This window comes from Marmota monax, unplaced genomic scaffold (genome assembly GCF_021218885.2).
Source record: "Marmota monax isolate L192 unplaced genomic scaffold, Marmota_monax_Labrador192_F-V1.1 WCK01_AAM20220418_F8-fsc00042, whole genome shotgun sequence".
Lineage (NCBI taxonomy): Eukaryota > Metazoa > Chordata > Mammalia > Rodentia > Sciuridae > Marmota > Marmota monax.
Window position 1 is genome coordinate 13,790,007 of NW_026693008.1, and position 12,043 is coordinate 13,802,049.

Consider the following 12,043-nt stretch of genomic DNA (forward strand, 5'->3'; position numbering starts at 1 on the left):
TAAGAATTGAACCCAGTGTCTCATACATGAGAGGCAAGCGCTTCACCACTGAGCTACAACCCCAGCTTATCCCCAGCCATTTTTATTTTGTATTTTGAGAGAGGGTCTTGCTAAATTGCGGAGGCTAGCCCTTGAACTTGCAATCCTCCTGCATCAATATACCAAGTGGCTGCAATTTCAGGCATGCATCACCATGCATGCCGGGCTCCCCACCTAACAATTAATATTGAAATGAGCCTGTAGGGATAGATCCATTACATTTTTTTTTTCTTTTCAGTACTGGGATTGAACCCAGGGCCTTGTGCATGGTAACAAGTGTTCTACCACTAAGCTACATTGCCAACACTTTCTAAATTTTATTCTGTGACAGGGTTTTTTAGTTTAGTTTAGTTGTAGAGGTTTGAATTTGTGATTTCCCTGTGTCACCTTCCAGGTATCTGGGATTATAGGCACATACCATCTAGTCCATCACATTCTTTAAAAAAAATGCCAAGGTAGTTTATCTGATGGATGTTTGTAAGGCAGTTCTTTTCAAACTTGAATAAGCAGGACTGGGGTTGTAGCTCGGTGGTAGAGCACTTGCCTAGCACGCATGAGGCACTGGGTTTGATTCTTTGCACCATATAAATAAATAAATAAAGGCATTGTGTCCATCTACAACTTAAACAAACAAGCAAAGAAAAACTTGAATAAGCACATGAATTACCATGAGAGGGTGGTTATTGGACTCCAGCTTCTGATTCAATAGGTAGGGTGGTAACCTGACAAGGCGCTCACTCCCAGGTGATGTCCATGCTGCTGGTAGGACTGTGCTTTGAGAAGGAAAGCTATAATGCATTTCATCAACCTACTAGACAGAGACACTAGGTTGTCATAAATAACACTGCCAGATACAGTGGTACAAGCCCATAATACAAGCCACTTGGGAGGCTGAGGCAGAAGGATCCCAAATGTAAGGCCACCTCAGAATCTTAGAGAGACCCTATCTCAAATTAAAAAATAAAAAGGGCCAAGGATATAGCTCAGCCATAGAGTGCCCCTGGGTTTAAACCCCAGTTCTGCAAACAAACCAACCAAAAACAGTGCTGCAGTAAACATCCTTGAAGATAGATTTTGGAGCACTGGAGACAAGGCTTTAAGTTCAGAAGGCATAAATAATATTGAGTTCTGACCATTACTAACTATGTGACCTTGAGTAAGAAACTTTATTTTTATTTTATTTTATTTTTTTGATACTGGGGACTGAACCCAGGGGTGCTTTACCACTCAGACACATCCCCAGCCCTTTTTATTTATTTTTTTAAATTTTGAGACAGAGTCTCCCTAAATTGCTAAGGCTGGCTTTGAACTTGTGATCCTCCTGCTTTAGTCTCCCCAGTACTGGAATTACAGGTGTGTGGCACCATGCCTGGTCACTTCACTTTTTTGAGTTGCCAGGTAGTCCCTGCTCCATGGCAACTGAGAAAGTGGTCACAATCACCTCACTTTTTTTAGATTGCAGGGATAAAGATAAACAGCATCTGTCCTTGAGAACTCTTAGAACATTACTAGTGATCCTGGCTTGCAGTAGATGAGATAAGGTTGGAAAGAGCTTTGTCAGCCATACAGGCAACCACAAAAGGAAAGTGCTGTTCCAGTTGGAAGCAGGCAAGCTCTGCCAGGTGATCAGTGGCTAGACAGGTTTCTTTAGCAGAAAAGTGCTCTGTGGCATTTGTCTGCAGTTTAAAAAAAAAAAAAAGGTAGACTCATACATAAATCTCCAGAAGTGAAAGCCAGACTGGGTGGAGGAAGAGGGCCCCAGTCATTTGCAATTTTTTTTTTCTTTTGTGATTCCAGAAAAATTGGGGCGGGGTTCGGGGCTGGCATTCCATCTTGGACTGGGAAGGCCCTGGTAGGAGGTGGGAGGAAGTCAAGGGCTTAAGCAGGCTGTATATCCCAGCCCTGCTGAATGCACAACACACAAATGTAGGGTGAATGGTGGCAGCTGACTTCATTCCTTTTCTCTCTAGGCAAGCTATGCTTTGGGTAGCTAGGGTTGTGTGTCCTGAGGGACTGAAAAATTTAGCAATTCATGGCTGGCTTCTAGAGTTGGTTAGACCATGGTTTGAATCCAGATTCTCACACCTAGTACCTATAGGACCTTGAGTAAGTGAGTTGGCATTTTCGAGCTTCTGTTTCCCTACTTGTAACATGGAGATGATGAGAGTATCAGGCTCACAGTGCTCTTGAGAAGCTTAAAAAGATAACTCATGGCCATGCACAGTAATCTCAGCAACTCAGGAGGCCTGTCTTGGCAACTTAGTGAGTCCCTCTCTCAAAATAAAAATAAGAAGGTCTGGGGATGTTGCTTAGTGGTAAAGCTCCTCTAGGTTCAATCTCCAGTCCTGAAGGGAAAGAAAAAAAGGCGGTGGCTGTGCTCATTTTGAAATTTTGAAGCCCACCTTCATGGATTGGTGGGTTGGGGTGGGAAAGTTAGGATAAGGGTCTGGCCTTCTTTAAACAGCATGCCTGGGGCTGGGGTTGTGGCTCAGTGGCAGAGTGCTTGCCTAGCATCTATGAGGCACTGGGTTTGATTCTCAGCACCACATATCAATAAATAAAATAAATGTCCATTAACAACTAAAAAAAAATATTAACAAAACAACAACAAAAACAAAAACAGCATGCCTGTCAGTAGCTCCACCTTATCTTCAGGCAGGACTGTTGGAATTTCCAGGACCTTCAAAAATACCAGGATTGCAGTGGCACACACCTGTAATCCCAGTGGCTCAGGAGGCTGAGACAGAAGTTCAAAGCTAGCCTCAGCAATGGCGAGACGCTAAGCAACTCAGTGAGACCCTGTCTCTAAATAAAATACAAAATAAGGCTGGGATTGTGGCTCCATGGTTGAGTGCCCCTGAGTACAATCCCAAGCACCCCTCCTCCCTGCAAAAAAAACCCATGATCTTTTGCTATTCTTCAGGGAAGGCCAACCTTCCAAGTACCCCTCCACTTTCTTCCCACTAGAGGGTTTTTCTCCTAGCACCACACCTAATTTGTTGCAGTACTTTCACAGCTGGGACCAGGGTTTGGGGTGGGAGTGGAGCCCTCTACCCCTCCAGGGAGTTGCTCAGGGAACCAGTTACTTTCCCTCTGGGCAGTAGAGGCAGAGCGAATATTCTCAAATATATTTTGCTTCTCTTTTTTGCTGACAGGGTATGGATACTGGTGTAAGATTACAACCCAGAAGGTCTTTGCCCTGGGATAAAGAGGCCTAGGGCCCTGCCCCAGAGACCACATAAATTCTTCCTCTTCTCCTCCTCCTCCTCCTTCTTTTTTTTGTAGTACTGAGGATTGAACCCAGGTGCGCTCTACCCACTCATCTACATTCCTAGCCCTTTATTTTTTATTTTGAGAGAGGGTCTCACTAAGTTGCTGAGGCTGGCCTGGAATTTGTGATCCTCCTGCCTCAACTTCCTAAGTTGATAGGGTTACAGGTGTGCCTCTCCACACTCAGCCATAAAATTATTTTGCAAGGTCTATTTCTCCAACTCTGTTCCCTTTGGAAAGTGGGTGTCTACATCTGAAACTTGAGGTTTGGGGTGTAGCTCAGTGGTAGAGCACTTATACCTAGTATACCCTAGACCCTGGGTTTGACCCCCAGCACCACAAGCAATCTATCCAGAACATTCAATTGGTACTCTTTGGATATTCACTCCTGAAGATGTACTAATTACCAGTACAGTACCAAAAAAATTATATATATATATATATATATATATATATATATATATATATATATATTCTAAAATATTGATTGCATGTTGAAGTGATAATGTTTTGGGTTTACTAGTAGGGTGACCAATTTGTTCTGGTTTGCCAGGGACTTTCCTGATTTTAGGACTGAAAGGCCTACATCCCAGGAAATGCCTTAGTCCTGAATAAATCCAGACAGATGTCACCCTAATATTTAATTAAATATTATTATTATTATTTTGATACCAGAGATGGAAGCCAGGTTCACTTAACTACTGGTCCACATTCCCAGCCTTTTTATTTTTTATTTTGAGACAGGGTCTCACTAAATTGCTGAGGCTGGCTGTGAATTTGTAATCCTCCTGCCGAAGTCTCCAGTCACTGGGATTACAAGAATGTGCCACCATACCCATATAAATATATTATTATAATTTTACTCATTTATTTTTACCTTAATTACTTAAAAAAGGGAAACTTAGGGCTGGGGATGTGGCTCAAGCGGTAGCATGCTCGCCTGGCATGTGCGCGGCCCTGGGTTCGATCCTCAGCACCACATACAAATAAAGATGTAGCACCACGTACAAATAAAGATGTTGTGTCTGCCGAAAACTGAAAAATAATGTTTAAAAAAAAAAAAGGGAAACTTAGCACATTGGGCTGAGTTGATCATATAAGTTCCTCCCACCTGGCAGGGTGAGGTCCTTAAGGGAGTAAGAGACTGAGTGATAAGTTTTGAAGGATGAGTTGGGTGGAAGCCTCAGCTGGAAAGGCCACGGTTACCAACTCTGCCTCTGGTAAACTGCTGCTCAGGGGGTCCATTGTGTGGACAAAGGCAAGTCTCAGTCTGGGCAATAGCACCAGGGCCCTTGGGCAGCACACAGGCTTGGATATTAAACCCAGGTTCAAGTCCACCTTTGTCTAGTCTTTCCCAGCTGACCTCCAGCAAATCTCTTATTAATCACTATCAAACAGTTATTGAGTTCCTATTATGGGTCTGGTCCAGGCAATATATACTTTCTCCCAGGCTGCTGTGCACATTTCCTAGGAGTGAGGCAATCTGAGAAAAGTACTTCAGCCAGGTGTGGTGACTGACACCAGTAATCCCCAGTGACTCTGGAGGCTGAGGCAGGAGAAGCTCAGGTTTAAGGCCAGCCTGCGCAACACAGTGAGCCCCTGTCAAAAAAATGGCGGGGGGGGGGGGGGCTTGCAATTGCTCTACCATTGAACTAGAGGTAGAGCACCCCTGGATTCAGTCCCCAGTACCGTCCCCCGACATATACAAAAGAGGAAAAAGGACTTCAGTTGTTGTATGCAAATGACAAAATGTTTATACTGTACTCACAAATCAATGGATTCATCTAGGCAACCCTCAGGTCTGGAAGCCCTTGCCCTCTATTTTGCTCAATCCTTCTTCCTCAGGAAGCCTGCCAGTCCTGAATCTCTCTCCCAAAGCTGGGTTAGGAGCCCCTCCTTTGGTTCCAAGACATCCTGGGCCTCTCTCGTAGATCTGGCTTCAAATTCTGATTATGCTATGTGTACCAGGTAAGTCACTTAACCTCTCAAGTTAACTCTTGTTCAATGGATCCCCACAGTAAGAAAATTGCTTAGCACAGTAAAAAAGTAAGAGCTCAAAAAAATCAGCTCTTATTCTTAAAATTATTTAGGCTTTTAATAACAGAGAGCTGACTTGGGTCTCCACTGTTTCCAGCACCTACCACAGAATCTGAGTAAGTACAGAGTAGGTGCTTGATATATGGTATGGTAGGCAGAATAATAACCCCCAAAGATGTTCACATCCTGATTCTCAGAACCTATGACTGCTATTTTACATGGCAAAGGAAATTAAAGCTTCAAATGAGATTAAGTTTGCTAATCATCTGATTTTAAAATAGGGAGATCAAGGGTGGCACATGCTTATAATTCCAATGATTTGGGAGGCTGAAGCAGGAGGATTCCAAGTTCAAGACCTGCCTCAGCAGTGTAGTGAGGCCCTAAGCAACTTAGCTTAACCCTTCTCTCAAAATAACAAAAAGGACTGGGTTGTAGCTCAGTGGTAAACACCTGGGTTCAATTCCCAGTACAATAAAAAAAGAAGAAAATTATCCTGGCCTAAAAACTGTCCCTATGTAATCCAAAGTGTCTTTAAAAGAGTTGCGGGTATGCAGGACATGGTGGCACATGCCTGTGGATCTATTAGTGGTAGAATGCTTGCCTAGCACATACCAGGCCCTGGGTTCAACCTCACAACTGTTAGAAGAAAAAAAAAGTCATTAATATTATTAAATCTGGATCTGTGAGTGAATACTTTTTTTTTAAAATTTTTTTTAATATTTATTTTTTAGTTCTCGGCCGACACAACATCTTTGTTTGTATGTGGTGCTGAGGATCAAACCCGGGCTGCACGCATGCCAGGCAAGCGCGCTACCACTTGAGCCACATCCCAGCCCAGTGAATACTTTTTAAAAAAAAAAAAATTTATATATGTATTTCAGTTGTTGATGGACCTTTATTTTATTCATTTATTTATATGTGGTGCTGAGAATTGAACCCATTGCCTCACACATGCTAGGCCAGCGCTCTATCACTGAGCTACAACCCCAGTCCCGTGAATACCTTTTTAAAAAAAATAGTTTATATTTTATATTAATTTATATTTTACTTTTTTTTGGTGGTACTGGGGATTGAACCCAAGGGCATTCTTCCACTGAACTTCATTCCCAGCCCCTTTTATTTTTAATATTTGAGACAGGGTCTTGCTAAGTTGGTCAGGCTGGCCCAGAAGGTGTAACCCTCCTGCCTCACCCTCCTGAGCTGCTGGGGTTACAGGCATGCACTACCACACCAAGTTCTGATTTTGCAGGCTTTGAAGATGAGGAAGGGAAGGGTCACAGTCAAGGCACGCAGGCAGCTTACAGAAGCTAGAAAAGGCAAGAAAACAGATTTCCCCCCAGAGACTACAGAAAGGAATGCATCCTACTATAATACCTTGCTTTTAGTTCAGTGAAGCCCACATTGGAAATCCACAAAACTGCAAGATAAGAAATTTGTGTTTTTTTTTTTTTTAACACACTGAGCTTTGATTATTTGTTACATCAACAATAGGCAACTAATGTTTCATAGCAAACATTATGGTTCATACTACTACTAAGCTATTTGTGACAGTTGAACATTAGCCTCTGAACTCCTTGAGGTTATGGAATCCAAATAAGACAAATAAGGCAATTTGTCTTATTAGCCACTGCTTTGCAGGCTGAGTGCCTGGCACACCGCAGGAGCTTAACAAAAACCCTTACTGAATGCCCTCCCCACGCGCCTCTCCTCACGTCGCGGTCCCTGCCTATTCTAGCCAGCTACCTGCTTCCGGAAAGTTCCCTCACTATAGGCCTGGCCTGAGACTTTCTCCTTTAGCGACATCCTACTGAATAGAGCGGCGGGACACCTTGGAGACAGTGGGGAGCTGTGCACGCTTCAGGCGGCAGGGGGCGAGCGTGGCCCCTGAGCTCCCCTGTAGGCCCCTATAGGGCCGGGCCGGGGCGGGACTTCGAGGGCGGAGCGGCTCAGCGCGCAGGCGCAGGGCCAGGCGCCTCGCGCGCTTGGAGGAGAGCTACCGCAGAGCAGCTCCGGCCACGGCTACGGTAGCAGCGAGTTCGAACCCCCGCTCCCGCTCCGCTTCTATTCTCGCTTCCCCGGACCCTGGGCCTTCCGACGCCAGTCCCCGGCAGCTCGTTGCGCTTTGCGTTTTCCCCGCCGCCAGGATGCCGGTGACCGAGAAGGACCTGGCGGAGGACGCGCCGTGGAAGAAAATCCAGCAGAACACGTTCACACGCTGGTGCAATGAGCACCTCAAGTGCGTGAACAAACGCATCGGGAACCTGCAGACAGATCTGAGCGATGGGCTGCGGCTTATCGCGCTGCTCGAGGTGCTCAGCCAGAAGCGCATGTATCGCAAGTACCACCAGCGGCCCACCTTCCGCCAGATGCAGCTCGAGAACGTGTCTGTGGCGCTCGAGTTTCTGGACCGTGAGAGCATCAAGCTCGTGTCCATCGGTGAGTACTCTGGTCGGGCCCAGGCGCCAAAAGGTGTACAGTCCGGTCCCAGCGCATGCACCCGTGCGAGAGGCAGGGGCTCCCCAAAGCATGCCCTCACCGCACTCCCCCACCGGGACTGGGTGTGGGCGCGGAGGCGAGGAGAAATAGTACGTGAGTGTGGGGACGTAGGGACCCAGGCCACCTCCTTGGTGCCATAGCTGAACTGGGACCTGGCGTGATTGCTCCCCGCCATACGCCCCAGCAGTGTTCCTGGGAGCTGGCTGTGGGTTGAGTGTTATTGTTGGGGTCGCAGGTGGAGATATGGCATTTCTTTGTGCCTGCGGCGCCCCTGAGAGAGATAGGGTCTGGAAACCCACGTCCGCGGCCCTCGGGGGCGGGGCCATAGAGTCAGAAGTTCTGGGGAGCGCTTGCCTTCTGTGCCCAGGTCGGTGCGGTCAGTGGCTGCCTAGTGGGCGTTGGCTTGGAGGCTGGGCGGGGAGACCTGAGGAGGGACTCTCTGCGTTTGGGACCTCCCTGCCTAGGTGGAGAAAAGGACCTGGTACCCTCGCCTCTAGTCTCCAGAATGGCTGTGGGCCCAGAGGTTGAAGGGGGAGCCGCGGGGGTGTGTGTCCTTCTTGTTCCTTTTGCTCCCAGCTCACCTGGGGCCGGTTGAGATAATTTAGGGGTGGATGGAGTAGTAACAGCTTGTCTTGTTGAAGTCTCAACTAGTGCTGGCTGTCACAGCCCTCTACTTTATTCCAGGCCCTATACACCCAATGAACTGAGGTGTAGACCCATTTTACAGATAAGGGTGTTCAGAGGGTTAATTGACTTCCCTGGGGTCAAGCAAGTAGGGCCCAGCTTAGAATTAAAGGAAGTGGGTGATAATTGGAAGGTGGTGTTGTTTTTCTTTCCCAGTCTCCTACCAGGGTCTTCCTGAGAGAGGGAAGGAAGTGGTGTCTGGTTGTTCTTTTGCTGGACTGGGGAACAAGAATGAGAATGAGGTCTCCCTTATGGCCTGGGGGAGTTGGGGACTTCCAAGAGAATCACAGAGCTGCTGAGGATGTGTGCTGCGACAAGAGCAGGGGGTTTGTAGTGTGTGTGTGTGTGTTCAGGTGTGTGCAGAGAATGTGTGTGTATTGTGTATGTGTACAGAGAGGATGAATTTGTGTGTACACAGCATGGATATGCACAATATGTATGCAGAGAATTGTGTACATCTACATTGTATGTGTGTATCTTACCAGGGAGGGACTGGCCTGGGTCTGTGGTGTCTTCCTGAGGAAACCAGGCCATTACAGTGGCTACACTGACAGAAAGGAAGGGAGGTAGGTGTGGCTGCTAGGACTTTCTCCGTGAAAAAGGGGTTCCCTCTAGGCTGAGCTCCTCCTGGCTTGCCCTGCCTTCTCCCACACCTGTCCTATCAGGTAGGGCTGCTTCCTACTTCCTGGGCCCAGGCTGCTGCCACTACCCAACTGGCTTCGTAGCTGGTCTCCCCTCCCAAGGATGGCTTCTGTATAGAAGGCAGCTGAGTGGGGTGCTTTAGTCTTCTTTTGGGGAGGCTGTCTCCTGAATTAGGGAGGAAAAATCCCTCTGGATTCTAGAATTTATTCCTTTTTAATAACCCACCTTTCCTCTAAGGAATCTCAAAGCCTGGCTGATCTCAACTTGAATCCATTCTTTGTTTTAAAAATATTTATTTAATTAAGTGAACAATGAAACTTACAAAACCCACAACACCAGAATATCCTGGACTGCTTTATACAGGCAGCAACTGCTTCCAGTGTGGCTTCACATCAGTGCTTCGAGCTCGTGGATCTCATTCTAGACTTTGTCTGGCCCCTTACATTTTTTTGCTCCGTCCTGATTTTCATTCCTGAACCCACTCTGTCCTTAGGCCTTCGTAGTTCTGAATTCCAGGATGGGCTTCCCTTTCTCTGAGGTGAGCCTATTGGCTGTTGGTAGCTTCTTCTTCTTTTTTTTTTTTTTTTTTTTAAAAAAAAGAGAGAGAATTTTTAATATTTTTATTTTTCAGTTTTCGGCGGACACAACATCTTTGTATGTGGTGCTGAGGATCGAACCTGGGCCGCACGCATGCCAGGCGAGCGAGCTACCGCTTGAGCCACATCCCCAGCCCGGTAGCTTCTTTTTTTATGTAGACCTCTTTTCACCACAAGTTACGTTGTTTTCTTTTTCCTTTTTAATTATTTCTTGGATCATATTCCCTAAAATGACATTCCTGGGTCAAAGGGTGTGACCACATTTATGACTCCAGCCTAGTTAGTTGCTCTCCAGAAAGCTCTCTCACAGCAAACAGGTTTTCCAGCCTCTGGAAACCAGAGGAAATCTTGCCAGGTGCTAGGGCTGCTGTGGGGGGTAAAGGCTGAGACATCCCTCTGGTCCTGGGGCTGTTTCCGGTAATGGCCCTTCCAAAGCTCAGGGTGGAATGGGGGAGGGGGTGTTACCCCCTGCTTGGATTTCAGTTTACTCATTCACTTCTTGTTTCTATGTTACCTTGTTCTGACAGTGACACTAGTTCTATCTGGGGGCACCCACTAGGTGTTAAGTGTGTTCTGTTGACCATTTGCATTGAGTACCCCTGAGAATTATTGACTGATAGCAATTATTGCCCTATCAGCTAATGATCTGCCAGTCACTAGGAGGGTAAATGGCTTGACTCTGTTCTGCCTACCACAGGTAGGTATGTAGAAAATGGTTGCTATTATTATTGACCTGGTTGTTGTTAATATTATTTCCCTTCCTGGGAAACATGAGTGAAGTAACTTGTGGTGGTGACCTGACTAGGAGGTAAATGGTGACTAGAACTCAGGTCTGCAAAACTGTTGAATTTGAACCTTAATTGATCCCTCCCAGTGTCAAGAGAAGAGTAAAATACAGCCCCTCTCCCCACATCAGAGGGCCCTTGCAGGGTTTGCAGGTCTGGGGTGTTATAGTGGCAGCTGGATACCCACACTTAAACCTCTAGACTTGGACAAAACAGGGATGTCAAGGCCTTGGATGAGTGACAGAATTACCCTCTTGGCTATGATGAGGGTCCCAGGAGTTGAATGTCCTGTCATGATAGTAGGTGAGGGGACTTGCATTGCTCACTGTTGAATCCACTGGTGGATGGCCACTCTGCTCCATTTTGTTATTTTGTTGTTGGGATTTCCTGCTACTCAGTAGATCATGTTTTATTCCATAATGCGGGAAAGTATTATTGAATGAATACAGGGTTTTGTGTGCTTTGGATAGCTCCCAAAAATATGCATCTTAGGAGCGCTCAGTATGGTGTACATGTGCCCAGCTGTGAGACATAAGATGGTCAGGCAGCTGCCAGAGGACTGTGGCTTTTCTACATAGAACTCACTGAAAGACAGTTCTGGCTATTTACTCACATTAGGCACTATCCCAAAGTTGAATTACCCCCCCCTCCAATTTTAAAAATTGATGCATTATAGTTGTACATACTGATGGGATTTTTTGTTACATGTCTATATGTGCACACAATACACAATGTAACAATAAAATTTGGCCAAGATCACTCACCAGCACTCCCTCCCCCCGCCCCTTTAGTTTCTTGCATCCTGGGCAGTTCATAGTGAGGCCTCAGCATATTTAGTTCCAGTTGTTTGCCAGGAGCTGGCAATGTTATTTACTTGTTTTTCCAAAAAACTTTCTGACTAGACAGCCCAGGCAACTTGGAGCAAAAGGGGTCTCCTGGCTCAAGAGGGACGATTGAGGCTGCCTAGAAGTTTGGGAAGTGTGTTGTGGTTTGGCTCCTTAATTGATTCATAATTAATTATTTTTTGTGGTACTGGGTAGTGAACCCAGAGGCACTCTACCACTAAGCTACATTTCCAGCTTTTTTTATTTTTAATTTTAAGTCAGGGTCTCCCTAAGTTGCTGAAGCTAGTCTTGAACTGCTTTAGCCTCTGGGCTAGCAGGCATACACTATCACATCTGGCAGGTTTGGTCCTTTAAGGAAAGGAATTCTGTTCAGTCTCCAGCACCACCACCACACACACACACACACAAAAAAAAAAAAAAAAAAAAAAAAAAAAATTCTTTCCTTTTCTGAGATTATGGAGTGACCCTAATGTTTACTTAATTACCTGCACCAGGCTAGTGCAGGAGCAGTTGGTCTGTGTTTCCAAGACTTCCAATCACTGAGCATTTTTTTTTTTTTTTTGGCCCCAGGGATTGAACTAAGGGGCACTCAACCACTGAGCATCATTCCCAGCCTTATTTTGTATTTTATTTAGAGACAGTCTCTCAC

The 12,043-nt window shown here is 46.0% G+C and overlaps 1 protein-coding gene across 6 annotated transcripts in view; it reads left to right on the plus strand.

Moving 5' to 3' along the window:
- Positions 1-7,319: 7,319 nt before the first annotated feature.
- Positions 7,320-12,043, plus strand: part of Flnb (filamin B) — a 144,897-nt gene continuing 140,173 nt past the window's right edge. For 5 of the 6 annotated variants that reach the window (XM_046452703.2, XM_046452704.2, XM_046452705.2 and 2 more), the window contains exon 1: positions 7,320-7,782. In XM_046452703.2, the coding sequence (XP_046308659.1) occupies positions 7,491-7,782 (292 nt within the window). In that variant the 5' untranslated portion in view covers positions 7,320-7,490. The remainder of the gene's footprint in view (positions 7,783-12,043) is intronic. The other variant, XM_046452707.2, reaches the window with a different exon arrangement.